The sequence below is a fragment of the Phalaenopsis equestris genome, unplaced genomic scaffold (genome assembly GCF_001263595.1).
Source record: "Phalaenopsis equestris unplaced genomic scaffold, ASM126359v1 Scaffold001306, whole genome shotgun sequence".
Classification (NCBI taxonomy): Eukaryota; Viridiplantae; Streptophyta; class Magnoliopsida; order Asparagales; family Orchidaceae; genus Phalaenopsis; species Phalaenopsis equestris.
The window spans coordinates 51,833-79,808 of NW_018165745.1; the positions used below are offsets into that span (position 1 = coordinate 51,833).

A 27,976-nucleotide genomic window follows, 5' to 3' on the forward strand; every position below is an offset into this window, starting at 1 on the left:
ATGTTTGAGCCACTCTCATTTGCCCTTCTACGTCCTACCTTGAAAACCTGAACCTTGAATTCTTGAAGACTAGAACCATTGATCATTATCGAGAGTTTTCTCAAGTGACTCCCGTCATTTGGGATGTAATTAACTATAGGGGCTTGCCTCTATAGGGAACTTGGAACCCAGGTAAAATAAACCCTATTTAATCTTTGTATTAAATAGGGGAATTTGTCGGTCATATATAAAAGGTTCGCAGACTAAACGGATGTCACAAATCTCTTAGTTTGCTGGATTGGGTCTATCGCCGAGGTCTACACTTATCTTTCGGGAGGGTGTAGTATTCGCGGTATCAGACACGATTATGCAACTATCGGACGAATGAGATCCATTTGGTCTCATTTTTCAAAAAACTAAAACACACTACTTTCAAAACCCAAACTATATATCTTTTATATTTAAATTAAATCTCAAAAAATTATTTTCATACACCATATTTTTCAAATCTAATCAATCGAAAAAAAAAGTTTGACCGACAGTTACATAAGTAATTAAAAGATTAATTGAGCTTAATTAATGGATGCTTAAGATTATAATTTTATGTATTTAGGCAACTAATTATTGTATGTAAAAATTAAATGTGTTTGAAACTAGCTATACAACTTTGAGGTGAGTACTTATACTTTTAATCTATAGTAATATTTTGTTTCTTCTCAATCATTTTACAGTTAATGATACTTGCAAAAATTTTATTTTTATTGATATATATATTTTTATTTATTGATCATATTTTTATGAATTTTAGATATTTGTAGCTATTTATTATCATGCAATGGTTACTGCTATATATATGATATATTGAATTGAATGCGATGAACAGATGAATGATATATTTATGTTGATTGCTTTTATATGCATGATTGATTATGATGGAGTCACCCTTTGATGATACTAGTGTGGGATCACTAAGGTACCTATACTCATATATGAAAAAAAAATATTGATATTGATTTGTTTAATTGACTTAATGTTTAGACGGTGCTCCTATGACGATTGTACAGATATAAAATAATATTAGTATGCTATTGATATGTTACAATTCATTGAATAGCATATTAAATGTTTAGATTGATTTATTAAAGCTTAACGAACATGCAAATTATTTTTTTATTTTTCCTTGCATTGCTGTAGTTTAAGAGTGAGTATTCGCTAGTTCATTTAGCTCACAAGTATTTTAAACTTATTTTTTTCAAATTTAAATAGTTGATTAAGGGATGAGTGAAAGAAGGGAAAACATTTATAGAAGATGTGGACAAACAATAACGAGGTAAATTTAAATATATTGCTTTAATTAAATTGTTAGTGACTCTTTCAACTGTTAATGAAAAATTATAAAATATGAATATTGAAATTTTTATTCACACCATTTGATTGTTTGTATTCGTCTTAGTTAATTTCAAGCCCCGGGCCCTCGGGTCGTGACGCCATATCTTGTAGTTTTTTTTTGGAGATTGTCTATTTTCCTGCAAACGCTCTTGCAACGTTACCTGTAAGAGTCTTTCGTCTACCAACAAACACTGCAGGAACTACAGTCAAAGACAACTACAATCAACTAGAAGTCATTTTTTTTGCTGGTTGTTTGCTTTCCTACAAACTCCTTTGCAGCATTACCTATTGGAGTTTTTTGTCTACTTAGAGATGCTGCAAGAACTGCATTCAAAGACAACTGCAGTCAACTAGAAGTTAGTTTTTTCTGCAGGTTGTCTATTTCTCTGCAAACTCTCCTGAGACATTATCTGTAGGAGCCTTCCGCCTATCTACTGACACAACAGAAACTACAGTTAAAGGCATCCACAGTATCAGATGAAGACATCAAATTATACTTCACAGGATCTTCCTCACCCATTGTTTGATGTTTTCAAATCCAAGTTGAACACGATTTTCAACTATGTTTCAATGAGAGAGAGAGAGAGCGTAGAAGTTATTTTTGGAAATAATTTATTATTGTTAGAAGTTATGAGAATTGGATTTACTTCCTAATATAATTTTATTCCCTTTTCGATTTTAGATTTATTTTCTTAGATCGTATTTATTTCCTTTTCTATTTTAGTCTTTACTATTTTTTCTTGTTTTTTTTTATTTTTAAATAATTATTATGAATTGATTAATTGAAGATATTAGGTGTTATATATTTTCTTTCCAATTATTTCCTTTTTCCTTTCTTTCCTATTCTAAGATTCTTGTAACGGTTATTTATAATCCCTTTTCATATCAATAAAAGAATTCCACATTATTCTGAATTTCAAAAAATTCCTTGCAAGATTTCAGGGATTTTGCATCAGGCATTAAATCAATTCAAGTTGAGTTTGCAGTGGGTTTCGAGTGCTTTTGAATTTCACTATTATTATTCTTAATTTCAATCTCTATTGGGTGGCCATGTCAGCTTTGCTTGCATGGTTCAGGCCTATTTAGGCTCTTTGAGATTCATGCCTGCTTCAAAATCCCTTTTAATCTTGTGATCCATGGTAGCATTGAGGCTTGTCTCAATCTTGTGAAATTTCAGAACTAAGGCTAAATTTTTTTTATCGATATATAAATCTATCTTAGATATTTAGTATTCTTATTCTAATTTAAGTTATACTTCAATAAATAAATAATAATCTATTTCTGATGTATTTCATACTCTATTTAGCAATTGTAGACACATCATAATCGTTTATTAAATTGTTTGACTTTAGTTTATAATAGTAACAAATTTGGTAGTTTATCAATTCACAGTGGATCCATTATATTTCACAGATTGGTTCAAGTTCCATGGCTCGTAGCGCCATTTTTAATAGAGATTTTACAAAATGGCTGTCTGCTTTCCCCAAAATTTTAAAACAACGTCATATAATAAATGTGACAAAACACAACACAACAATCACAAAATCTTGGTCACTTTTCTCAGTGCCGTGCTCTATTCCAACCATGTGGCAGGTTAAACTTTATTTTCTTTTATTGGTGCAGGAGATAAAAGCATTGCATATTGAGGACATGGATGTAGTCGTTGAACCAGGGATTGGATGGATGGAACTAAATGAGTATTTGAAACCTTACGGCCTATTCTTTCCGCTTGATCCAGGCTAGTATGCGTTCATTTCTTTCGTCCTTTATTTTTGGCAGCTTTTCCCAACGCTCCTAATGAACTGGAAGGTTCAATAACTGTTTTTATTTTTTTTTATTTTGCGCTCATGTTGTTTGTTATTCATGATTTGTGCATAATTCTTGTTTTTTTTTTGTTTATAGAGATCCAATCCATATATTTTGTAATGGGGCACATGGCCAGTTATATTTATTCAAGAAGATTCTCTAAAGAGGATAATGATATGCAAACAAATGAAATTGCATGAGTAATATTTTTTGAAACAGATTCGCTTAGAATTCTTAGGAGCACTGTACAATTTATAATCATTTTGTGACATTTTTTTTGGTGGCGCCCTTGCCGTCAGGTTTCTTAAGCTTTTGTTCGTAAATTTTCCTGTGTAAAGCATGGACATATGGGCTATTCTGAAAATATATTGTTATTAAACAACAGAAAATTTGTCTTGTAGAAACTTCCATCTTTTTATTGCCTGCTAAAATGTGAGATATTGCATGAAGAATGTCTGCCTTGAAAACGAATGTACTTTTTATTTCATTTAGCATTCAAGTCTATTTTGGGAAATGTATTAACTTGCTTTTTCATTATCCTCTTTATTCCTTAAAATATAGGGCCTGGTGCTACCATTGGAGGCATGTGTGCTACTCGTTGTTCTGGTTCGTTAGCTGTAAGGTTGTGTTTTTAGATTTGATTTTTCAATGCAAGTTATTAAAACCACAAATTCTGTTACAAATCTATAACCATGAATGTTATTTTAGTTCAATAATAGGAAAAAGTCGGTTTTATTTGGCTTTGAGGTTTTAATTATCAGTTTATAGGTATGGAACAATGCGAGATAATGTTATTAATCTCCAGGTATTTTTATTATTTTACTTTCCATAAAATTGTGTTTTAAGTTTTCTTTCTTATTTTTAGGTGTTTGTTTCATCTTAGGTAGTTCTGGGAAATGGAGATGTTGTTAAGACAGCTGCTCGTGCTCGAAAAAGTGCTGCTGGGTATGTTGAAGCTCTTTTAATCAGAATAATGAGCATTAATATGGTTGTACTCATCCTATATTGTTGTGGTTCAAATTCCTAAATAGACTCATTTTTCTTGGCAATTCTGCCTTGAGCTTGGCTAATATATCGGATTAATAAAATGTTGTTTAGGAAATGAAATTATTTTGTTCTATCTCCATGTTATTGTTTGCATACTTGGCAAGTTTTAATTGTCACAAATGATGTGCTGAGTAATTGCACTCGTTTTTTGGTTATGAAATACATCTAAGCTGAGAGAAAATTAAGACAGTTTCTTTTTCTTTTGCTTTCTTATAGAAGCACCTTTTTTTGGTCTTGTACCATAAGGCAAATCTCGATTAAAGTAATCTTAGAAAAGGTGCATAAAATCCCATATTGTCTCAATTTTATGTTATTTCTTAAATTGATTTTATAGCATGATAAGAATGCTTATCCGAACTTTGGTTTTTTTGTGTGAAACGCAACTTCTGATTAGTACATACAAGCTTTTCCAGTGTCCGGTGATGCAGTTAATACATTCAAACATACACCCTTCAGGTATGATTTGACTCGACTGATGATTGGAAGTGAAGGAACTTTGGGTGTAATAACAGAAGTGACTTTACGTCTTCAAAGGCTTCCACAACATTCAGTGGTATTTATTCACTATACTTTGATATTTCTTATGATTATTTTCTTTTTTCAGTTCAATATTGCATAGTAACTCTACCAATTATAAAATTGGTTTCACGAGACTAATAGTTTCTTGGGGTTTTTTACAGGCCAAATGCCCAAATATTAACCTTAACGTTTTAACCACCTAAAATATATATATATATAAGATTTTAATAACTTTTTTTCATTACAACCACCCTCCTAAACCCTCTTATGTAGGTTTTGAGTGAAGGTTTTAGGAGGTAAAAATATTATATTTAAAGTTTGGTCGATTAAAATGTTATATTTAATATTTTTGGTGATTGGTATGTAAAAACCCCTAGTTTTTTTCATTATTTATTTATCTATTTATCTTAATTTTAACCGGTCTTTCTTGCCATGTTTATGCCTAAATCTGTACCTATTTATCTTAATTTTAATCGGTCTTTCTTGCCATGTTTATGCCTAAATCTGTACTCTCGCCACTTTTCACATGTCTAATCATGTTTGTCGATGCTTTCAAATGTATTTTTTTCGTCGTGCATCTAACAGTCCACGTGACTCTCTTGGTTGCATTTGCTGGCAACATTTTCTCCATGCCTGCATGACTATTTAGCGATATCCACTGATACACTTCTAGGGATCCTAGAATATATTTAGGAAGTGGGTTTCGTGGGGAGGTAGGGGAATAGTGAGGGGTCAAAAATATGCGAGGTCAACAGAGTTTGGAAGGGGATACTTGTCGTTCGGCAGATGCCCTGGCTGAAAACAACAGTCCAACGACAAATCAGTGAGTTATGGGCAGCGAGGAGGTTCCACCACTTGTTTCTAAGCCAGATAAAGATACACCACTTGCAAAAGAGAGATGTTATAGCAAATTCATAAATTTATTTCTTATATCATAGCAAACTCTAGAGAGAAAAAAATAGAGAAACATTTGTCAAATTCATAAATTCATATCCTAATTACATGATATATGAAAGTCCCCTCTAAACAAATAGGAACTAGTAAGAGAGAATTTACGGGGAGTTGGAGAAATTCAAGCTACGCAAGATGAGCCTGAAGAAGCTAAGCAAAACTCACTCAATTGTAAACATAATTTCTTATCCTACTTTACTTACTATAGTTCACTTTATATAGAAAGAGTATACAGGTAAAATGGTAAAAGCACAAGTCCCTATTGAGGCGTATATTGCTGCCAGTTTGTTACGAAGCATGCCCTAGCACTATTTCCTCTTTCCTTCAGGGCCATTTTCTGATGGTGGAGGTGATCTTGGTCATGAATCGTAAGGTGCTCAAGAGATATGGCCTTGACCCCCTTCAAAGTGATGATTGGATGCTTTGATCGTCAGCTTGTCGGTTAGATTTTGATGCCTAGGGATCAATATGAATTTTATGAGTATGTTTGCTAGCTGATCTTCTATCATGATATGTTGGAGAGTGATCTTTTTTAGCTTGTGGTGGTTCCTGATGAAATGATAGTCCACTTCTATATATTTTGTGCGGGTGCAAAAAATTAAATTGTGAGCTATGAAGATGGATGATGTATTATCGTCGTACGTCATTGTTTGGGGTTTTGATGCTTTTTTCAGTTCGTGTAGTAGCCATCGTAGCTAGAGTACTTCTGTCATGGAGTTTACAAGTTTCGGTATTCGACTTCAATAGAAGATCCAGTTATGGTGTGTTGCTTCTTTGCTCATCAAGAGATCAGATTTGGTCCCAAGTAGATCCAAAAGCCTATTGTGGATGTAATAACTGAAGAAAAGTAAAATAAAATAATAATCAATTCAAAATAACCATCAAACAGTTTCCATAAGTGAAGCAAAGTGGGCTTATATCGGCCTTCTCATTTGTATCCTACAAAGAACGAGCGAGCGAGAGGGAGAGCAGATAAATCAAGAGAAGGCAAAGTTTTATGCGTGCCCTAGTTGATTTGTAGAGGGAAGAAGAAAGAGGAAGAAGGAAAGACCTCACCACTTACATATGTGGGAGGCTTCAACTCTTGCGTAGTTGAAAGAGAAAATCTTTTCTGAGGAAAGAGGAAGAACCACAACTTTGTCGAGAAGCACATCCAACACTATTGTTGAATCCGATACTGTGTTGTATCAATGGTCGTGAAAGGGAGTGGTTCATCGTGTGGGTTTGAAGCCGAGCCACACTGATTTCAGATACATTTAAATAATAAATTTGAGTATTCATATACGATTCATTAATTAAATTAGTACAACCAGAACCTATCTAAAAAAAATTTGGGTTTCGCTAAACTTCCACTCTCCACTTCACACCCTTAACTCTTCCTTTTTTCTTATAATGGAAGTTCACGTTTCTAATCACCGTCCAATTTCGGACTTATAGTTTATATCCAGTTTCAAGTATCTTTCTATTAACTCATTAATTAAAAAAATATACACTCTTATAATTGTGTGTGTGTGTGTATGTGTGTCTATATATATATATATATATATATCTATATTTGAAAGAAACTCAATCTACTGCCTGCCCTAACCTCACACACGAGTTCCCCTTCCTCCTTCATCTGTCTCGATTTGACTCAGAGAAGCACACACAAACACCTCGTCTTCCGTTGCAGCTCAACCCGACATCACAATGATTGATGCTGCCTTCTCCTTCGCATCTGTGGCACCCACACACAAAGCTCCCCTTCGGTCACGGTTTTCTTTGCACACTTAGATGGCACGATTTCCTTCTCTAAGCTCGATAGAGACGTGGCCACCACACACTGACATCGCTTGTCCTCCCCTCCTTCCTCGTCTCTTCTTCAATGGTTTTCTAGGGCACGGTCGAGCACCTGTAAGCACGCACAAAGCTTCTCTTCCTCTTTCCTTTCTTCTTTCACTTTATGACTGCACGCCTGAGCTCCTGTCTCACACTCGATTTAATAGAGTTTTGGCTTCCCTACTGTTCGCTTCCTTTTCTTGACTCCCACTTCTTATCTCTTTGTTCGACTACCTGACTCCTTTCGCATCATTTGCTTCAGCTTTTCGTTTCCTCTCCCCTTGTAATGGAAACGAGATTTCACATTCTTTCCCACTTAAAAAAAATTCGTTCTCGAAATTTATAAACATATCTTAAGTTATTTCTTATTAACAGGTGGACATGAGCTATTTATAAATTTTATAATGAAAATAGGGATCATTAAATTTAAGATGAAAAGGTAATCATTATAAACATAAAGATTTGATATACGGTGACTTAACTATACTTTGGGTTACATTACTGAAGCATGAAAATATGCTAAGAAAACACCACAATCTTCAGGCCTCGTCACCATCCATATCAGTAGGTTCTTCAAACACACTTTGAGTGAGGGAATATACTTGAGGCCTTACAGGTTACCTTTGATTGATCCTGAGTTGGAGCTGAAGCTATAGACTATCTTTTTCTGCCCACCTGCAGTCTTCTGTGACGGAGCTCTACTGGATTTCTGATCTTCAAAGCTTTTCTTGGCAAGAGATGGATAATATCGTGCTTTATGACCAGGGTGACGACACCAATGACAAGTGTTAGAGCTTATCAAACATTCACCTTTCTGTTGTCTTCCACATTTTGCACATGTTGTTCCTGATGCTTGAGTCGCACCTCTACTAACTGCACTCAAATTATTTTTGGACTTCTCATTGAATCCTTCTGAGCAATCTACATATTCTTCTGCATTCTTCCTCTTGTGCATCTTTTTATGCTTATGAGTAAGCTAATAGTCTAGGTGATTTGGATTTGTAAATTTTTATTTTAAGATTTGAACATTTATTTCAAAATTACTAGACTCGTCAACTCCAGTCATTGCGAGGAGGATTGAACTTACAACCCTATTCTATAGACAAAGCGACATGATTAGCCCACGCAGTATTTTCTAATCTAGTATTTAAATATGCAATTTAATGATTGGAGTACATGCAGACATTTAACTTTATATATTTGAATATTTTTTAAGGTTTTATAAGCTTTAAAGACTTGCATAATTTTTAAGCAATGAATTTAATTTGGATTTTACATCAGGTGGCACTTACAAGATTTGAAAATATATGTAATTGATTTGTTTGTATAGACACCTTAAAGCATACATAGTTAGTCATAAGAGTTGACTCATATTTCAAGATATTGCATTTGACATAAGGATATAACCATAAAATTTATATAAATTTTAAGGTCTGAAAGCTTAAAGTATTTACAAAAGTATTATGATTTTAGCCTTTAAAAATGGATTGTCTTTTATTCGCTAGCAGATGTATTGTCAATCCGGTGGTGAGATTTTAAAGTTTCAAAATGTTCAAGTTTGAATTATTTTTTGAAACTTATGAACCTAAATTTTAAAGCTCATAATTTCAAATATTTTTAAGACCCTAGGAGCCTAAATTTAGAACTCAAATTTTTAAATATTTTAAGCTTAAAGCGCTTAAAATTAAAAAGGCCAAAATTGTTAGTATTTTGGAACTTTAAGAGCCTAAATGTTAAAAGCCCAGATTCCAGATATTTTTAAATCTTAAGAGCATATATTTTAAAGCTCGAATTTTCAAATTAATTAAACTTTCAAATGATTCGTATTTTATATTTTCTCATAAGTTCAAATATTCTAAGATTTTAAATTAATTACAAGTTCAAATCACCAAAAATTACAACAGTCTCCTATTATTAACTGCTGTTAGGTGGCACAGAAGAATGCTAACCTTCTCAACTGTCTCAAAGGCTCGTTGTTCGGTGTCCTGAGACACTGCGACTGAGAAGCAAAGTAAAGTTTAATATTGCAAACCAATATTGCTCGAACGGTACTTTATCGGAACTGTACTTAATTCTCACAAACGCGTACTCGTTTTTTCTAACGGGCGGGTATTTTAAATCCTAATTTTTTAAAAAAGTATTTCCTATGATTCTGCGGTTATTCCCGAATGGTACTTAATTCCCACGGACTTTTGCGCTTGCTTGTATGGAAATTTTTGAAAATAACCCTATTGCTTAATGGGGCCTGTCGAGCTCTGACAACTTTGAGGCGACGATCGACGATGATGGTGACAAGAATAAAATAAAAGTAAAACCCATATCCTTTTTTTTATATACAATGTACAATGTAAAGTAATAACACCAAATTAGAAAACCAAAGAGTTGGGTTACTGCCTTGAATCAGGTAGATGGAGTGTGCTGAATTCGGGTCGGGGCAGGCTCGAACAAGTAATAACAAGGGTGTAATGTCCCATTTTTATTAATCGGGGGAGAGAAAATGAGGAAACAGAAGAAAAAGAAGAGGAGTCGACCGGTCAGGAGGCCAATTAGGGAGTGGTGAAGCGAGAAGGAAATCGAAGTTTTCTTTTGCTCCATAAAGGGACACGCTTGAGGGAGGCAGACGTGAGATCCGACTTATTTGGAAGTTGAGCAGCGTGAGAAGAAATGGAGAACTTGTGAGGAAGCAGCGTCGGTGCCAAGCAAAGAAGGCATTGAGTAACTCCCGTTTCATACAAAGGCAGAAAGGACGTCAAGAAGCTCTAGCGATGTTGTCAAGACGAGTCTAGTGTAGAGGAAGATGGAAGCTGGCAATGGTTTAAGCATTTGCTGCAGATGATCGCAGGAAGAGGGGCGCAACTGTTAATAGGGTTTAGGATTAATTAATGAAATCTTAATGAAAGAGTTAATGGAGTAATCATAAAATTTTTTTGATAATAATAAAAATAAAAAACTCAAGTTAAATCAAATTAATAATTATATTCAATCAAGCATAGTGATACACCTGAAATTATATGAGAAGAGAATTTGATCGAAAATGAAAAAGTACAACCTACTATAAATGTGAACGCGAATATCCTAACCCAGATGATGCCGACGATGACTCAGCTTATTTAGAAGTCCAGATCGCAGCCTATCAGAAGTGTTATAGTCATTGTGGATAAGTACCAAAATATATTTCAAGATCCACATCCACCTTTGCTGAAGGGCATTGATGACCCGATTGAAGCGGAGAATTGGATAATGAGGTCAGGGAAGATATTAGATAGCATGGCGTGCCCTGATAGAAGAAGAGTGTCATTAGCTATGTTTGTGTTGGATGGAGAAGATGAAAAGGTGATGGTGTGGCAGCGTGAGGACAAGCTAGTCGACATACTCATTATGATGGTCAGTTGAGAGGAATTTGTGGAGTTATTTAGAGAGTGGCTTGCACCCCTATTCGCTCAAACACAAATGCAAGACATGTTCATCAAGTTGAGGTAAGGAGAGATGAATTTCATGTAAGAAGCAGAATTCATGACACTATCAAGTTTTGCGCCACAGTTGATCTCTACTGCAGAAGAAAAGTAATAAAAAATTTATCTTGGTTTAAAATATTCGATCAGACAGCCGTTGGTGCGTTTTATTGAACAGGGAAGGCAACGAGTGTTGTGCAGCTTGGAAGGCTCAATTGGGGTAACGACTCAGTTTACAATAGGATGGAGCGCACAAAAGAGAAGCGACTCGAGAGTGGGGATTGGATCGTGTGAACAAGGAAGAGTGGCAAGGGCACATGAAGATTGTGTTGGTGCGGCTTAGACATAAGGATTCTTGAGTTACACGCGACGACAGAGAGGTATCACAAGCTTCAAGTTAGGAGTCGAGCGGTGTGACTTTAACGTTGTGGACGAAAACAGGGAGTTATGGTGGTCTCTGTACTAAGCCATCTAGCCACCGGCTTCCCGCTACATTTAATCATGATTGTAGCGTGGGGCAGATGTTGCAGAAAAAAATAAAGACAGAAATTTCGAAGCTTTTTGTATGTCGTGATTTCGTCGTTCCTTCCCCATGAGATCTCGCCATTTGTCTACAAAAAATGGTAGGTTTATTGAACAGGGAAGTTTTGTTGTCGATTTTGAACAAAGAGGAGAAAGGTTGCGCTGTCTCGTGCTATTTTGAAATCAGCCTTAGTATCAATTTTTTTTTTACTCATGAAGAGGGGTAACAGTTATTAGAATGAACACCTTTTAACTAGCGGGAGCAGTTGATGTCTTGGAATTAATTAATTAATTAATTAATTTCTCTTATTCTATTTTCTTTTCTTACTGGTCAAAAGTAAGATTCATTAAATAACATCATTTTCTTAAAATATCAAATAATTATATAATTTATTGGTAGCTTAACAAACGTGCTTATTGCTTTCTTTTCTCTTTTGTTACAGTAGCTTGGAAGTGTGAGCATTCACTAATTTTGATTAGCTTACTGTTGTTTTAAACTAATTTTTTAGATATAATTAATTTAGAAGATTAGCGATAAAAGAGAAAATATTTATAGAGGATGCAGACAACCTGTAACCAGTTAAATTTAATTCTGCTGCTTTAATTTAATTTTATTTGTGACTCTTTTAGTTGTTAATAGTTATAGGAAAATTAATATGGAAAAAAATTAATTCCCTTTGATGGTTTGTACCTATCTTTGTTAAGTTCAAGCCCCGGTTGGGTCATGACACCAAATGCTCTTGGTAGCAGAACAACATCTGTTAGACCAATTTTGGTGACGACATAGGATGATAAGACACGGACGCCAGCTCTAAACATGGGACAGACATGACAGAGAGCACCACAAGGGCTACCACCATTCGGGGAGGTTCAGGCTATCCGAACTCAAGCTGAGCCTTACATGGATTACATTGAAAGTATTCAGTAGCATAGGCGAGACACGCAGAGTCGGTTCACTTCAGCAGGGGATCCATAGGAGAGCGGACGATAGGGTTGTATGCTTGTAATTGGAGGAAAATTCTCAGTTGTTTTGCGAGGTAGTATATTCGACATTGAGATCCAGTGCTGCTAGGATTGAAAATGAAGAATGAGATGCTTTGATGAATGAAGTCGAAGCTCCCCTTACCCTTGAAGACTAGCGCGGGGGCTTTTGGGCTGAACCAGTTGGTTCAACAAGGGCACCAGTTCAGCGGGGAGGCTAGACCGGCCAGCTGAGGCTAATGGGCTGGTTTTGCCGTCTTTCCCCCCTCCCCCTATTTCGCCTATTATAAATATATGTTACTGCTGTTTAGGGTTCCGTTTTTGCTATATTCAGTTTTTAGATTTCGCATCGGGGCGTTTCTTTTTTTCTAGGAATCTATTCGATGGCGAGGTGTTTTGGTTGTAACTCGTCCGAGATGGTGTGTATCTTTCCTTTTCTTGCTTGTTGCCGCTTCCCCTTTGGTAGCTCCCATCCGTTCCTGTGCTCCCCCTTGCTGCCATCCACCCTCTTGCTGCTGCCAACCTCTCCTGTACCCACTGCAGCTGCTGCCAGCCCCTCTCAGCACCCCCACCTGCTGTCCCCACCCCTTCTACATCCACTGCAGCTGCCGCCAGCCCTCTTGGCAACCCTACCTGCTGTCCCAGCCCCCGTCTGCAACTACTGTGCTGCTGACAGCCTTCCAGCAACCCCTCTGCCACCCCCAATCCTTCTGTTTCCTTAACGAGCAGCCACCCTTTCCCCTTCCAGCACCACCTTCACTGCTGTCACCTCCCGATCTTGCCGTCTTTGCCCTTGTGGGCCGTTTGTGTTGTATTGTTTTATTTTTGTTTTCGAGAGTTTCGTTGTAATCTCCTTTTGCAATTCAGCAGTAGTATTTGTCTTTTTGTTGCATTTTGGGTTAACTCGGGTATCAATTATGCTATCATTGAGCTGATTGACACTCTATCAAGTTGTGGTTGCATAGAGTTTACCCGCGTGGACTTGCTGATCTTCTAGGCTAAGGGACATCAGGAAATGATGCTGTATGTTTCAAGATCTCCTGTAACTACCAACAGAGATCATCATATTTCTGTACTTGATTGATATGTGCGGGCATGTGTTTGTATGTGGTGGCACGGATAATTTTGTATGCATTCTTTTCTTGAACTCGGTATCTGTATCTATTATATAGAATGTTATTTCTGTCTTCTATAATTCTATGCGGGAAATATCTATGCATCTGTTTCTTGGACTTTTTTTTAATTACAGAATTTTTATGCATTTGAAAATGGTAATGTTATCTTGTTTGAACAATTTTTTAACTCTTGTTAGTCAAAATGTGTATATACTGTACATTTGCTTAGATCTGGTTCCAGGCTGTAAATAAAAAATTTTTGTTGTTTGCTCACCTTTTTTCAGTTTTAGACAAGTTGCTTTAGCTTTTATGTCAGTCAACATTTCGCTCTATGATGATTTCAATCTCTTTATTTTGAGCCCTCATTATGACTGTATTCTAGTGATCATCAGGTTGCTATGTGTAACTTTCCAACTGTTAAAGACGCTGCTGATGTATCTATTGCGACAATGCTATCAGGAATACAGGTAAATCAATGAAATTAAATTTCAATCCCATCAGCTACTTATATCATTGGTTCCTACTGTATTGCATTTTTTATTTTAGACATTTATTTTTCATTAACAAGAATTCAGAGCAACAAAAAATTAGCAAGCAATTGTAATTTAATTTTCATATATTGAATTTACATTGTGTCAAATTTGAATAAAATCACTTACACCATCAAATCATGTGAATGAATTAAAATCACTTACACTATCAAATCACGTGAATGAAATAAAAATAAGGAATGGAAGCACCAACATTAAAAAAAAAACATGCATCATGCCAATAGTACAAGTAGACGACTTCCTCCAAAATCAGATAACAGCACTTGCATTACACTCAAAGGAGCCACATATCTAATTTTTATTCACAAAATTGAAACCAGAAAAAGATAGCTTATTCAAGCCACAGTTGGTCGATTACATGCGGCCTGCATTCATTTATGAACTGTGTAACCCCTAGGCTAGTAGATCTAGTCGAAACATGATTCAGTTTATTCCATGTTGAAATTGACATTCTAGGTGATGATAATCAATACAAATTTTAAATTGCATATTAAAACTCAACACATCGGCCTTTATACACCAATTTTAAATATTCAAAACCCAATAAAAAAATGTTAAATCCTGCAATTTGTAGGAATCTACAGGCTAATAAGATGTACATGAGGGTATAGAAGGCTTGAAAATTTGCAGTAACGAAACCAATAGATTTCTGAAGAACCATAACTTATTAAACTTATTAACTAGTCTAAAACATAAGCATTAGAACAAATTTACCTATTATTTTTGAAAGGAGCATATGGCCTTCCATGTAGTTTTCATATCTGGTTTGTAGCATTTCGGACGGACAAATAATGGCATAATTTTTTTTTATTGTACTCTTGTGAACTTCCCTTATTTATAACATTATAATATTTATTATATTCAATATATTATTTATTTTTTAATTTTATCTTGCAAATTATGTATATATTGTGCAAAAGTTATAGCAGATTAGAATATAGATGCTTATGTGATTATGAAGATTTATTGGCATTTTTAGAGTTAGTTCCTAAACAAATTTAAATGGCGACTAGTAGATTTTCATGTAATGCTGTCGTATGCACATTCAATAGTAGGAATATGCATTTCTTAATTGCTCGAAATTTTTCACACCAAACTTTTTAATAGCTTTCTAAACTTTTATTTACTTACTATTCTTAGTTTGACTGTTAATATGGTTGAAAGCTGGATGAAAACTTACGAGTATTGCTTCAAATATTCAATAATTTTTTTTTTTAAAAGGAAAAATAATTTAATGTTTATAAGATAGCTTGATAGTGAAGTTCTTTGTGAATTATCTATTGAATGTAGTTAATTTTTGGAAAATCTGAATGTTAGAGACGTAAGAAAAGTTTGCTTATTTAAGAATTCCGTCGATTTTGAGGGAACATCTTCTAGATGTGTTGTAAATTAAGCAAATAAATGACTTTTGACTCCTAAGCAGGTGTTTTTTAAGATTAATATAAGCTTCTCATCCCTAGCTTAGACCATACATGGTGGAAGTCATCAAGATGCTTACTCTTGTTCGAGGTGCAAAACAATGTCATTAAAGTACGCCACCAAGAAATTTCTATTGAATAACCAAAAAATTAGGCCTATCAGTCACATGAAAGTACTCAGTGTACCAAACAGTCTAAGGAATAATAGAGCATTCATACTTCCCATTAGATGACTTAAATGTTAATTCTATTTTTCCTCAGCGATGACGCAGAATTTATGGACACCCCTTTTCACTCAACATGACAAAAGAATAGCTAAAATGAAAGCGCCTATCTCATTATACTATTATTGATGAGAGCTAGTAAGTTTAGAGCTTATTTGATTTGATGAAATCAAGTATAGATCTAAGAGGTTTTTCCATTTGACAGATTGATCAAAGCAAAGGTGGAAGATCTTTATGCAACAAATAATCCACGTGTTTACATAGAAGAACTATCAAAATATGTGAGTGCCAAGTTTTGAAAACTAGGAGAGAAGATGTCCACATCTATAAGTATTAACCAGTTAAGTTGGAGAAGCATAAGTTACTCATAACTCTAGTCCTGGTCTTAAGCGGGTCATAATGATCGACTTAACAGACCCACATATAGCCAGTATGCTGTAACTCTTTGATAATGAGGAAAAGATTGTATTCAGTATGCAGTGGGTTAGAGACTATGCATGGTTGTAAGTGATTGCAAGAGTGGTGGCAGATGTGCCTTGAGTTGAAGATCTTGTAAATATGCACTGGTTGGGGATCATTTATGGGTTGCAACCCTGCTCCTAATAGGAAAATTTCGTGATCTCTAACTGTGAGTAGTAGAAGTATGTCAAATGATAAATAATTTCCTTGAAAATTGATTGATCTGTGAAGAATCATTGCTGAATTGATGGGACCATCAAAGGGACTTACGCCATGTGGAAAGATTTGAGGTCAAAAGAGGTATTTGATTCCTATGGGGGACGAAGGTTTCTACAATAAGGGAAGTGTTCATCTACCAAAGAAGAGTTTTAGTGTTTTAGAGAGATATTATTTTTTTTTCTCTTGACTAAGACACCTTTTTCAAGGATGTGCGCACCTAAAATTGATTATCAATTTCCCTTTTTTTTGGATACTATATCTTTTTGGGTTTCAAAATGATAAACTTCACCATCAATTTGTTCCAGAACATTGTGTTTGAGTTTCAATTACTGACCATCCTCATTTACTTTAGTCATTAGTACTTGGATTTGTGAGTGGATGAACCTTTTTTGCATTACAGCTTTGTAGCAGACTAAGGTGTGGTAGCATTGATGTGTATGCTGGCAAAAATAGCTTGCAAATGTATTGAACGCTTTGAGAAGTGGGTTATTCAGAGGTTGATTGTATGAATTGTGATATTCTATTGGATCACATCTGGCTAGGTTTTCATGAATCAGATCAACACTAATATGTTTGAGTGCAGCATTGTTTATTTATAGTTCAAAATGCATTATTGTCAATACCTTTGGATTTTTTGAACATTTTATGACTACCAAAAGGTTTTGAAGAACAATTATGCTGGATCAACCTTCATCATGTTGCTTATTAGCTAGACATAGATGCTAAATGAAGTTATTGTTTCCCCCTTCATTCTTTTGGTTATTCTTCCATTGTATTCCAGCGTAATTCGAGTTATTATTATGTGTGTCTCACTAGATAGGGGATGATATCGAAATTAACCCAAATCACAATAGAAAAAACAAATATTATTATTGAAAGCAAATAGGTAGTTATAGTCAGCCACACTTAAAAGGGAAAATTACAACAAATACGATACAAACTCACACTAGGGTTTGATCCATGGTTGGTGGAGGTCGGCTAGTGGTCAGGGAGGGAAGGTAGGTTGCTGAAATGGGTTGTGGATGGTTGGGATAGCAAAAGAAGGGTTTGGAAGGATGGTGGTAGCAAAGAGGAGGGGTCGGACAGTAGCGAATCGACTAGAAAGAATAGTTCTGGGTTGTGGCAACAAGGGAGGAAGTCGACAGCAAAGGAGAGGAGTTGAGATCAGTGCAGCAAGCTGGAATGAGAAAACAGTTGGCCGGGTAGCTGAAAAAGCAGAAAACAGCCAGAAACGACTGTTTCTGCGCAGCGACATTGAGCGTGAATGACAACAGTAGCGGCGAGGAAGGCGTGAGATTGTGGAACATCCAAAGGAGGACTTGTCCTGGGGCTGCGACAGCGAGGAGAATGGCTGGACGATGAGGAACTGAAGAATAGCAAAAGGACTTCTGTTGGGGCGGCTGTATTGAGGAAGGTATGATAGCGACGATGAAGGCGTGGGACTATGGGACAACCAAAGGAGGATTTTCTTGGGACTGTGATAGCAAGGATGGATGGATGGCGAGGAACTGCAGGAAGAATAGCAAAAGTATTGTTGTCGAAGATGCTCCATTAAGGAGGAAGGTGTGGTAGCAAAGTGAGAGGGGATGCAGGAAGGGTTACGGATGATAATCACCACATGGAGATTAAGATACAGCTGAAGCACCTCCTGAAACACTTGGATATAGTCATCAAAAGAAAGAAGAGACGCCGACGACTGTTTCGTTACAAAATATACTAAAAACTAACCCTTAAATAACAAAAATACAAAATTACAAATATGTAATAAGAGGATACTTAGGAGTGGCCCCCACTCCAAATGGAGGCAAATCCAAGGAAAAAAGAGTCTTCCGGCTCTCAAGAATTCCGAGTCGAAAAAGCCTAGAGTCGGCTCCCTCTCGCTGCAATGGGCAGACTTGCACCCACCTCAGAGGATGTTTAGTTGAAGGTATTTGGAGTATATTGATCTTCAACAAGGCATTTATTTTTTTGAGTGTTTGATTGAGAGAAATAATTCCAAAGCATTCTCTAAATGGTTTTGTATCCAAATCAATCCAATTTTTATGAATATTAAATTCACTTAATTTGTGCAAATTCTAAATATATCACACCTTATGCTCTCGCTGCACTTATAAAATTGCCTTGCCTTGCCTCGTGACTTCTTGTGATCATAATAAGCCTTACAGGACAACAACACATTATAACATTACTTCTGAGATCTGAGCTTACATTCAAAGAAAACATTTAAGAATTTAAGCGATCATATTAAGTTAAATTAATTTCAAGGTTTCTATTTTATAGGCATATGCATATGATATGACTGTTGAGAGGGGACGTGTTTACTTGTAATTTGTTTATTTAGTTCTAAGTTGGCTTATATAAGTTTTTCTTGAGCTCAAGGTAGTTTTGTAATAATGGAGTTTTAATAATAATAAAAAAATATTAAATAAATAGAATAATAATATATGAAATAAGGAGTTGAGGCGAACTAACCGTCGAGACGGTTCATTTAAGTGAAGTGGAGGGGGACTTTCGTTCGTAGTCTATAGAGAACGAGCGAGTGAGAAGTAGAGCGAGAAGGAGATAAAGAGAGAGCGTGGAGTCGTGCCCTAGCCGGGAGGAATGAGAAGGAAGCAACGATAGTGAAGGAGAGGAAGGAAGAAGAAGAAGATATGAAAGGAGGAAGTCGCGACTTGCGTGCATAGGCTGCGATGTCATGCCTAACTGAAGAAAGGATAAGTCAACGTTGCCGCTTGCTACGAGTTCCCTGGAGTTGTCAAAGGCGACACTACATTATGCCGTCGTGCATGGAGGAATTGAAGCCAAAGAAGGAAGGAGGTGGTTGTGGCTCATGGCAGCATCAATTGCTTGCTAACTTGGGTAGAGCCACGATGAAGGCAGTGAAAGGAAGAAGCTCGTATGTGCATGAGGTTTGGGCAGCCAAATGATATTATAATCTAAAATAGATTTATATTATAATTTAATGATTATATTTTATACATATATTTAAGATTATTCATTTAATGTTAATCATAATAAATGCAAGCGGGCACGTAACGTGATTAATTATTTTCTTATATGTATTTAAATAAAGTTTAATAAATAAAGAATTTCTTTGATGCTTTAGACAATTATTTTTATGGTTGTACATGTTGTAGGCTTAAGAATTAAATGAAATGAATGAAAAAAAAACAGAAAATGGTTGTTTAATGTCTTTAGAAGAAGGTAATTTTTAAAAAATAAAATTTAAAAATTTAAACCATACATGATTACTCCCAGATGGTAATGACAGGAGATGCAATGTACTTGTGCACGACAAAGAAAATGATAAATGTGTACCCTTCGAGTGCAAATTTTTTTTTACCTGTTGACCTCATTTTTATGAGGTCTTTCCTTCTTCTTCATAGATCCTAGGATCTAGCCTTAAGATTTTCCGTATTGACTTTCCTAGACTCTTCATAGATCCTAGGTTCTAGCCTTAAGATTTTCCGTATTGACTTTCCTAGAGGACTAGTGCTGAGACCCACCCCTCTTAGAAATTCAAGCCACTTCTTGATTCTCTTGTGGTGTCTCTCATGGGTGATCTCAAACCATCATCATTTGATCTAGTGGTTTTGCTCACAGACCATCATCATTTGGTGGAGTGGTTAAGCACCACCATATGGACACTCAGAGAGAGAGTCCCCAATAGGATCTCAACCCTTAATGACTTTATCAACACATTCACACACACACAAAATATACAAAATCCACTAGATTGCGCAAAGTCAGAAAAAAAATTGAACTTAAGAAAATGTGAACTTGCACAGACGACCTCAGATGATGAAATGGATTGCGTCAGTGCGTCAGGGACGTTGATTTTATATAGAGAGGACACACATATTACTATAATCCCGCATACAAGCAAATCACACACAAATCGATGAACTTGTCCAAATGATTTAAGATGACGAAACGCACTGCTCCGGCGAGTCCAGAACATCAATTTTATGTAAGAATGACACTCATATTGCTATAATTTCACATGAACAAATTGCACGTAAATCGATGAATTCGTCCGAATGACCCCGGATGAAGAAACGGATCGCGCCGGTGCGTCTGGAGCATCAAAATTATCTAAAAAAGATAGTTTGCCATGACTTCATGCACAAGTAAAAAAATGCACGAATCGAGAATTTTAAATATTAAACATTATAAAAAATAACAATAACAATAATAATAAAAGAAAATCCCACTTATCACACTTAATCCCTACTCACACACTCAAACTCGCAACCCAGGCATGCCCTTGCTTCCGCGCTTCTCTCCCGCTCGCGATCTTTCGCGATCGAACTCGATCCCCTAGCTCCTGTAATCGCCACACGCGACTCGCCTCCCTCTCCTCGCCCGATTCCTCCAACGCCTTGCCCTCCCTCAAGTCACGCTTGACCGAACGACTCACCAATCGCGAGCCTTCCTCCTGGACGACCCTTCCTTTCCCCTAGGCCGTCTGTTCTCTCTCCCTAAATGCCCCTCCTCTTAGCAGCTGAGCTAGCATTCAACTCCTCCCTGTCACGCTCGATTCGACCCCCCTTTTCCTCTCTTGAGATTCACTTGCTCTTTCCCCTCTGGGCAGAAGCTCTGCACCGAAGCTCCCACTCCACCGAAAACCTTTGCTTGACTCCCCCTTTCACTACCGAAGACCTCGCCTCTTCCTCTCATCACGTCGAACAACCGCACGACACGCCTCCTCTCCTCTTTGTGTTGAAGAACCCCCGCTAGCTTGCTTTGCCGACCTCTCCACCGAAAGCACTCACCCGCTCGCCTCTTCCTCGCTCGACTTCGCTTCACCCTTGCTTCCTTTGTTCGGATAGGGATCAATTCCTGCTTCATGTGAGACTGCTCCCGCGCACTCCTTAGCTTAGTCTTCCTCCTCTATTGCTCCCGACGTTAATAGCACGCGAAGCAGCAAAGCTTTGGCTCCAAATATTTCCTTCAGGCCCTAAAATCATTAAGCTTTTCGAGACCTGCTAATGTGAGCTTTGTTAATTTGAACTGGGTATCTAGGGATCTTCTGTTGTTATTTTTATTTTTAATATTTATTTATTTTTTTGTTTGTGCTCTTAATTGTGTGGTTTTTCTGCTTCAGCCTTTTGCTACTTAAATTTGTCTGCTTTTCTGAAAGCTAGTTGCAACTTTTTCTCATGGATTTGTTTGCTCTGTAAGGTTCTTATGTGCATTTATTATGTTTGTTGAGATTGATGTAGGTTTTAACGAATTATTCTTTATTATGTAGGCTTTAACAATCACATTTTGCTTTAATTTGAAGTATGGTAATTAAGTTTGAAGCATGTTGTTTAAATAGCTGAGAATTACATATTTTTTTTCTTATTGAATGAATGTTGTGGAGTTGCTTAGAATTAACTATTGTGCATGCTCCTAAGTTTGTGGAAGTAAGGAAGTATTGGAAGTAAGAAAGTATTATGTAGCCTGGATGAAGCAATATGTTCAGATAAAGTAATTACAATCCTTATGTATTTACATATCCAACACTCGAAATTCAATTCTTACATACATACCACTTATCTCTTACTTATTTACATATCTAACGCCTCAACATTACCAATTACACTTATGCCATCCGAACTTTTCATATCACATAAAGCTTACTACGATTTCAACCTTTGAACACGGAATGCACTTTCTCATGCATAACCAAAGTAGTAGGTATGTAAACATTGAAATTTGGGTGATGGGTATGTAAAAATGTAGGGATTGAGTGATGTGCATGCAAAATCCCTTTACTTGCATTCCACTGAAATTAGGTTTTGATATGCAAACACGTGCAGTGATTAACGTACATACTTTAGGACCTTTGTGATTCTCTTTGGTGCTTTTTTGGAGGCTTCACATGCCGTGTTTGGTGCCAATTTTTTTAGTAATTTTTGGAAGGTTTGGGCCCTGTCCTTGCTCGATACTTTCACTGTTTTTTGAGCTGCTTTAGGTGTCGATTTTAGACTGATTTGTGATCTTTGTATTTATTGTTTTGGAGGAAATTTTGGGCTGCACTTTTTGAGTCTATTTAGTGGCTTTTGAGCTTCAATTTTTTTATTCTGAGTTGGAGAACTTTCGGGCCGATTAAAACACTGCCTTGGAACAAATTTAAGCACTCTTCTCGAGAGTCGATTCAGATACACAGTTAAAGCTGTTGAAAGAATTGAAGGGCTTTTAGGACTGATTCACTTTCTACTTTCTCTTTTCTGGTTTGCTAGTTTTGTGAGTGGATCGATCTTCTTTTTTTCTTTTGTTTTGCTTCTTTTGCTTAAATGTTTAAGTAAAAAATGAGAGTTTCAGATTTAATTATTTGGAAAAGACTTAAAAGATATTTGATGACTAGTTGGAAAACATTTAGTTGAGGGCAAAACACTCTAAACCAATTCAAGCTTAGGTTAGAAGTGCAGGCTTCCTAAATTTTTTATGCACACCATAGGTGAGAGTTCATCTACCTATTTTTAAATAAATATTGAAACTAAACACTTGACCTTATTCCACAAATTGATTAAAACACTAGACATGAGGATTCACTAAGATGTGACTCATGTCTTCCATAATTAAATCAAATAGTGAAATTCCATGATTTAACCCACATTGAAACTCAATACACCGGGATTTGAGTTTGAACATTACACTCCAGTCCTCATAGTAATTGGGGACGTTTGTTAATGTCACATATGGATCGCCGTATTAGAATAAGTCTAAGGTCTCGGTGGTGAGGGCGATTATGACATTGGTTGTGTACTTAAACGAGAGATACGAAGTAAAATTATTATATTAGTATCGCCTATCTCAATGACCTTCAATGAGGGGAGATGATAAAGGCTGACGATACTATTCGCCAACTCTTGGTGAGATTGTTGCCCGCATTGCTCTTAAGTCGCCAGTAGTCCTAGCCTGATTAGAGTAATTAGCCTGTAGACTGCACTACTTTACAAAATATTTACAAACATAAAATTTTTTTTTTTGCCTGTTAAAATGTACTCTGAATGTAAATCTAAACAACAACTTTTGCATTAGAAAAGTCAGAATTTTGGTAAAACTTACAAAGGTCCACGACTAGTCACTTGGATTAAGGTTAATGACTGCCTTCCGTAGATTGTCAGGTTGGTAACTGTTACCCAAGGTTGGGAAGCACACAGTATAGTTTTGAGCCCCCACCTTTACTGATGTCTTATAGCTAGTCTCAATCTTCCGTATGTGACCACGGGTTTTACTTTGCCTGTTCGTGTTTTGTTACGACTCGTTTTGCTGCTTTTCACACTACAATTCTTGCTTTCTTCCTTTTTTTTGCAATTTCTCTAAATTATCTGCAAATTATATTCTACACGCAGCAGAAATAACAATAACAAGAAACTCAGGTACCAAAAGTTTACAGTACATTTATAACACTTTACTGCATTTCTTTTATTGCTCTTTACGATGTCTTTTGTTTATACTTCTTTTATTTACCACATCTTATATTATTTTCATTTACTGTACTTCCTTATAGTATAGTTAATTTATATATGCTTTAAATTAACTACAAAATCTTTTGGATATAGCCTGGTTTAAGAGGTATACTGCGGTAAGTCACCAAATAACAATATTGCATGCTTACATATAAGACACTAAACTTGAAAGTATTACTACATAGATCATGAAACAACTTTTCTTGGGCAGCACGACCAGGACGTAGCGGACGGGGATGAAGATCTACGACAACTAAATATTTTCCTTAGTTTAAATAAAAAGCCATAGAATTTCGAGGAACTGTAAATTTTTACATTTTATTTTTAGGCTTTTGCACAACCCTGTTGTGCAATTATAAGTTCTAACACTTTTTAGGATTTCAAGGTTGTCATACGGTACAGTGTAAATATTCTTATCTTTCTAGGCTATTTATACGATCGAATATAATGCGAATGTAAGTCTTAAATTCTAAAATAAATTACAAGATTAAATATTGAATAACATCATTTCAAAGACATAAAGTCAAACAATAAAATCGTTAGGAGGTCACCGGGGTTCTCTTCGGATTTGTGATATCCCCTATTCTTCATTTCCTTGGATTCCTTAAAATAATTGTTCGTATTTGAGCCACACCCATTTTAATTTCCAGTGTCCAATCTTGGAAAGCTAAACTTTGAAATCTTGAAGGCAGAACCACTGATCTTAATCGAGAGTCTTCTGAAGTGACCCTGGTCATTTAACATATAATTAACTATAAGAGTTTGCTTCTATAGAGAATTAAAAATCCATATAAAATAAACCTTATCTAATCCTTATATTAGGTAGGAGAACTTGTCGACCATATATAAAAGATTTCGCAGACCAAACGGATCTCACAAAATTTTTTGGCTTGGGTGGTTGAGCCTACTACAAGTGATATGTTTATCCTTCGGGATAGTGTATAACATGTGGTATCGCGCTCAACAGTCCAAACTATCAAATATGTGAGACTTGTTTGGTCTAATTTATTTTAAAATCAAAATATTTTTTTTAAAATCAAAATTACATTGATATCTATATATAATTAAATTCAAAATTCAAATCCATTTTTTCAAAAATCTCGGCCGACAAATTTTGGCGACTCCGCTGGTGGCGAGTTCCTCTCTCCATTTTGATCAGGGGGTTTTGTCTTCATATATCAGTAGTGTGTCCACGTCCCTCGTGGGTCAGACTACCATTTTTCCATTGACATACCTTGTTTATTTCTTCCTTGGGTAGACATAGTCAACTCTTTTTGGGTTTTGGAACCTACTGTTTAATCATCCTTAATTATGGAGGTTCTGGACTCTTTAAAATTTAAAGTGAGGTGAACCCCCAATAGATGTGGTAGATTAGTAGTGGTCTATCGAAACAAGTCCAATGTGAGGCTGACCCCCTCCAAATCTCAGACCGGGTCCTAAGCTTCATTTCTCTTCGATCTTGACTTGTTGTGAATGAGTTAACACTAAAATTTCTCTCTCACAATCCTCCATTTAAACTCTAAACAAAACAAAGTTTCATCAAAATTTCAAACGAAACAAATCACAAAATTTGAAACAAAATTCACATGAATAAATTTCAAAAGATACCCAGTTCATAAGACAAGTGCGTTAACTTGAGTACTTTCGCTGAAATTACAAGACATTGGACGTCATAGACTTCCGAAAAATTTTCAAATGACAGGGAAAATGTCTTCACCAAAGCTGATGTTTTTTTTCGCCTCCGGAATGGAGTTTGCTGTTAGTAAGAGCGAGCTGCTTGACTTGACAGTCATTAAGTTTGGACAAGGATTCGACGATATTGAAGCCAAGTTTGAGAATGTTGGTTTGAGTATGTTGCTGTTGTTGTAATGAAACCTGAAACGGACACCAAGTTTGAGAATGTTGCTGTTGTTGTAATGAAACCTGAAACGGACAAGTCTGTCAAGCCTGTGGTGGAGTTCAATCTGAAGTCTGCTATGGAATTTCCTCATCTGAAGAGGGTGTTGATTGAAAAGAATTTTGCTGTTGCTGTAAAGTCCGCTACTACGAGCGTAGGGACCGCTCCCAGGTCTGTTTCTGCTTCTGCCACTGGATTCACCGCTACTACACCAACTGCTCCACTATACAAAGGGAAGGAGATTCTATATGAAGAAGTGTCTGTCGATGGTTTTGCCCTGCCGTTTTCCGTATTCGAGATTGAGTCCAATTCAAAGTCCGTGCGACTGACCAAGACATAAGAAATGATGCTCAACCAAAAAATTCTAAGGGTCGAGAAGGCGAAAGCCATAGAGTTAGCTACTAATGACACCATCCTCTGAATGGATAGGATAGGATTACATGAGACCTCACCTCTACGCATGGGGAGTAGGTTTCACCAGTTGCCTGCTAGCTACAGAGAGGATGGAGTCTATGGGGTTGCTACCACAGTATCGTCACCATATCTTCATAATAGTCCAAAGCCAGCGATGACATAAGAAATGATGCGCAACCAAAAAATTCTAAGGGTCGAGAAGGCGAAAGCCATAGAGTTAGCTACTACTGACACCATCCTCTGAATGGATAGGATAGGATTACATGAGACCTCACCTCTACGCATGGGGAGTACGTTTCACCAGTTGCCTGCTAGCTACAGAGAGGATGGAGTATATGGGGTTGCTACCACAGTATCGTCACCATATTTTCATAATAGTCCAAAGCCAGCGATGACATTCAAAGAGAAATCTGAGAGAGTAACAACGGTGGATAAAGGCAAGTAGTCAGTACAGATTCAGGCTGAGCAGCCTCAACAGATCTACCAGCATCTACAACGGTACAACCAACAATATCTACAGCAGTACGATCTACAACATAGCTAATAATACAATCAACAACACGGTCTTAAGTCATCCCAGCATAGGTCATGCCGACCAAGCATTTGAACAATTTATATTCTTTCAAAAAAGAAGCTGTAGCAAGATGCTCCAGGATTTGATTAAAAATCTCAAATTCAGATTACGAGAGCCAAAGAGTCAGGAGGAAGTCGACAAGAAAGGCCATCCTAACTACTGCCCCTACCACAGTCTGCTCGGACACACTATTGAGAACTGTATCAGCTTCAAAGAATGGCTCGAGAAGAACTTTAAAAATGGGAACATAACAATCCCGAAAGAGTATTTAATAAAACCTGAAAGATGTTTCATCAATATGATTTCGGTTGATCCAATTGTTCCAACTGACTTCTACACAACTACACCAGTGTTCAAAAAAAGAGGTGAGACTCATCAAAAACCTCCAACTTACCTTAAAGTTATCAAAGGAAGGTCGATCGAGGCTACATTGGAAATGCTTTGAGCTGACATTGCACGGTTGTCTAAAGAACGAAGAAAAGATATAGGTGATGAACCCTATAGTCCGTCAGATTATGAGATAGAGAAATTTGCAGAAATCAACGTTGTTGAGACTAGAGCCATCTTATCCTCGCGCAATGCTTCTTTACCCACTGAGGAGAACACAGATGAGTTGCAAAGAGTCATTCAACAATGTGATGAACAGATCAACCAGATGAAGAAACAACTAGAAGAAATGACGACCGCTATGACCACTATTCAAGGACAATCACAGCCACCACCGATAGTACCCCCAGGTGCAAGCCATCTAGAAAGCGTCCAGATCGTTGATGATAAGAAGGAATTCACTGCGGTTAGTGAAGCTGATCAACCAAAGAAAGTCTCAGTTCATGAATCAATACCAAAAAAAAGATATTAAGCATATGATGGAACAACAGATGAGAGAAGCCCTAACTCAATCAAAAGGAGGGGCAATGATTCTAAAGGGTAGACCCTATCCCGAAGAATTTGATAATGCCCAATACCCTAAAGCTTTCATATCACCGTTGTTCAAGACATTTGATTATTTGATGGAACGGGAACGGGAAACCCTTGACAGCATGTTGCACACTTCTGAGCAAGTTGTGGCAACACAGCGTTAGTGATGCATTGTTGTGTCGTCAATTCGGTAGCAATTTTTCAGGAATCGCTTTTGACTGGTACGCTGTTGACCTCATTTTTGTGAGGTCTTCTCTTCT

At 36.5% G+C, this 27,976-nt stretch overlaps 1 protein-coding gene across 8 annotated transcripts in view; it reads left to right on the forward strand.

The window, feature by feature from the left end:
* The window catches only part of LOC110033844 (D-lactate dehydrogenase [cytochrome], mitochondrial), a 108,167-nt gene that overhangs the window by 31,870 nt on the left and 48,321 nt on the right, over positions 1–27,976 (forward strand). For 4 of the 8 annotated variants that reach the window (XM_020737964.1, XM_020737967.1, XM_020737970.1 and 1 more), the window contains 7 exons: positions 2,992–3,106; positions 3,736–3,796; positions 3,943–3,979; positions 4,058–4,119; positions 4,438–4,498; positions 4,616–4,774; positions 13,972–14,046. In XM_020737964.1, coding sequence (XP_020593623.1) covers positions 2,992–3,106; positions 3,736–3,796; positions 3,943–3,979; positions 4,058–4,119; positions 4,438–4,498; positions 4,616–4,774; positions 13,972–14,046 — 570 coding nt within the window. The remainder of the gene's footprint in view (positions 1–2,991; positions 3,107–3,735; positions 3,797–3,942; positions 3,980–4,057; positions 4,120–4,437; positions 4,499–4,615; positions 4,775–13,971; positions 14,047–27,976) is intronic. The other 4 variants (XM_020737966.1, XM_020737969.1, XM_020737965.1 and 1 more) reach the window with 3 other exon arrangements.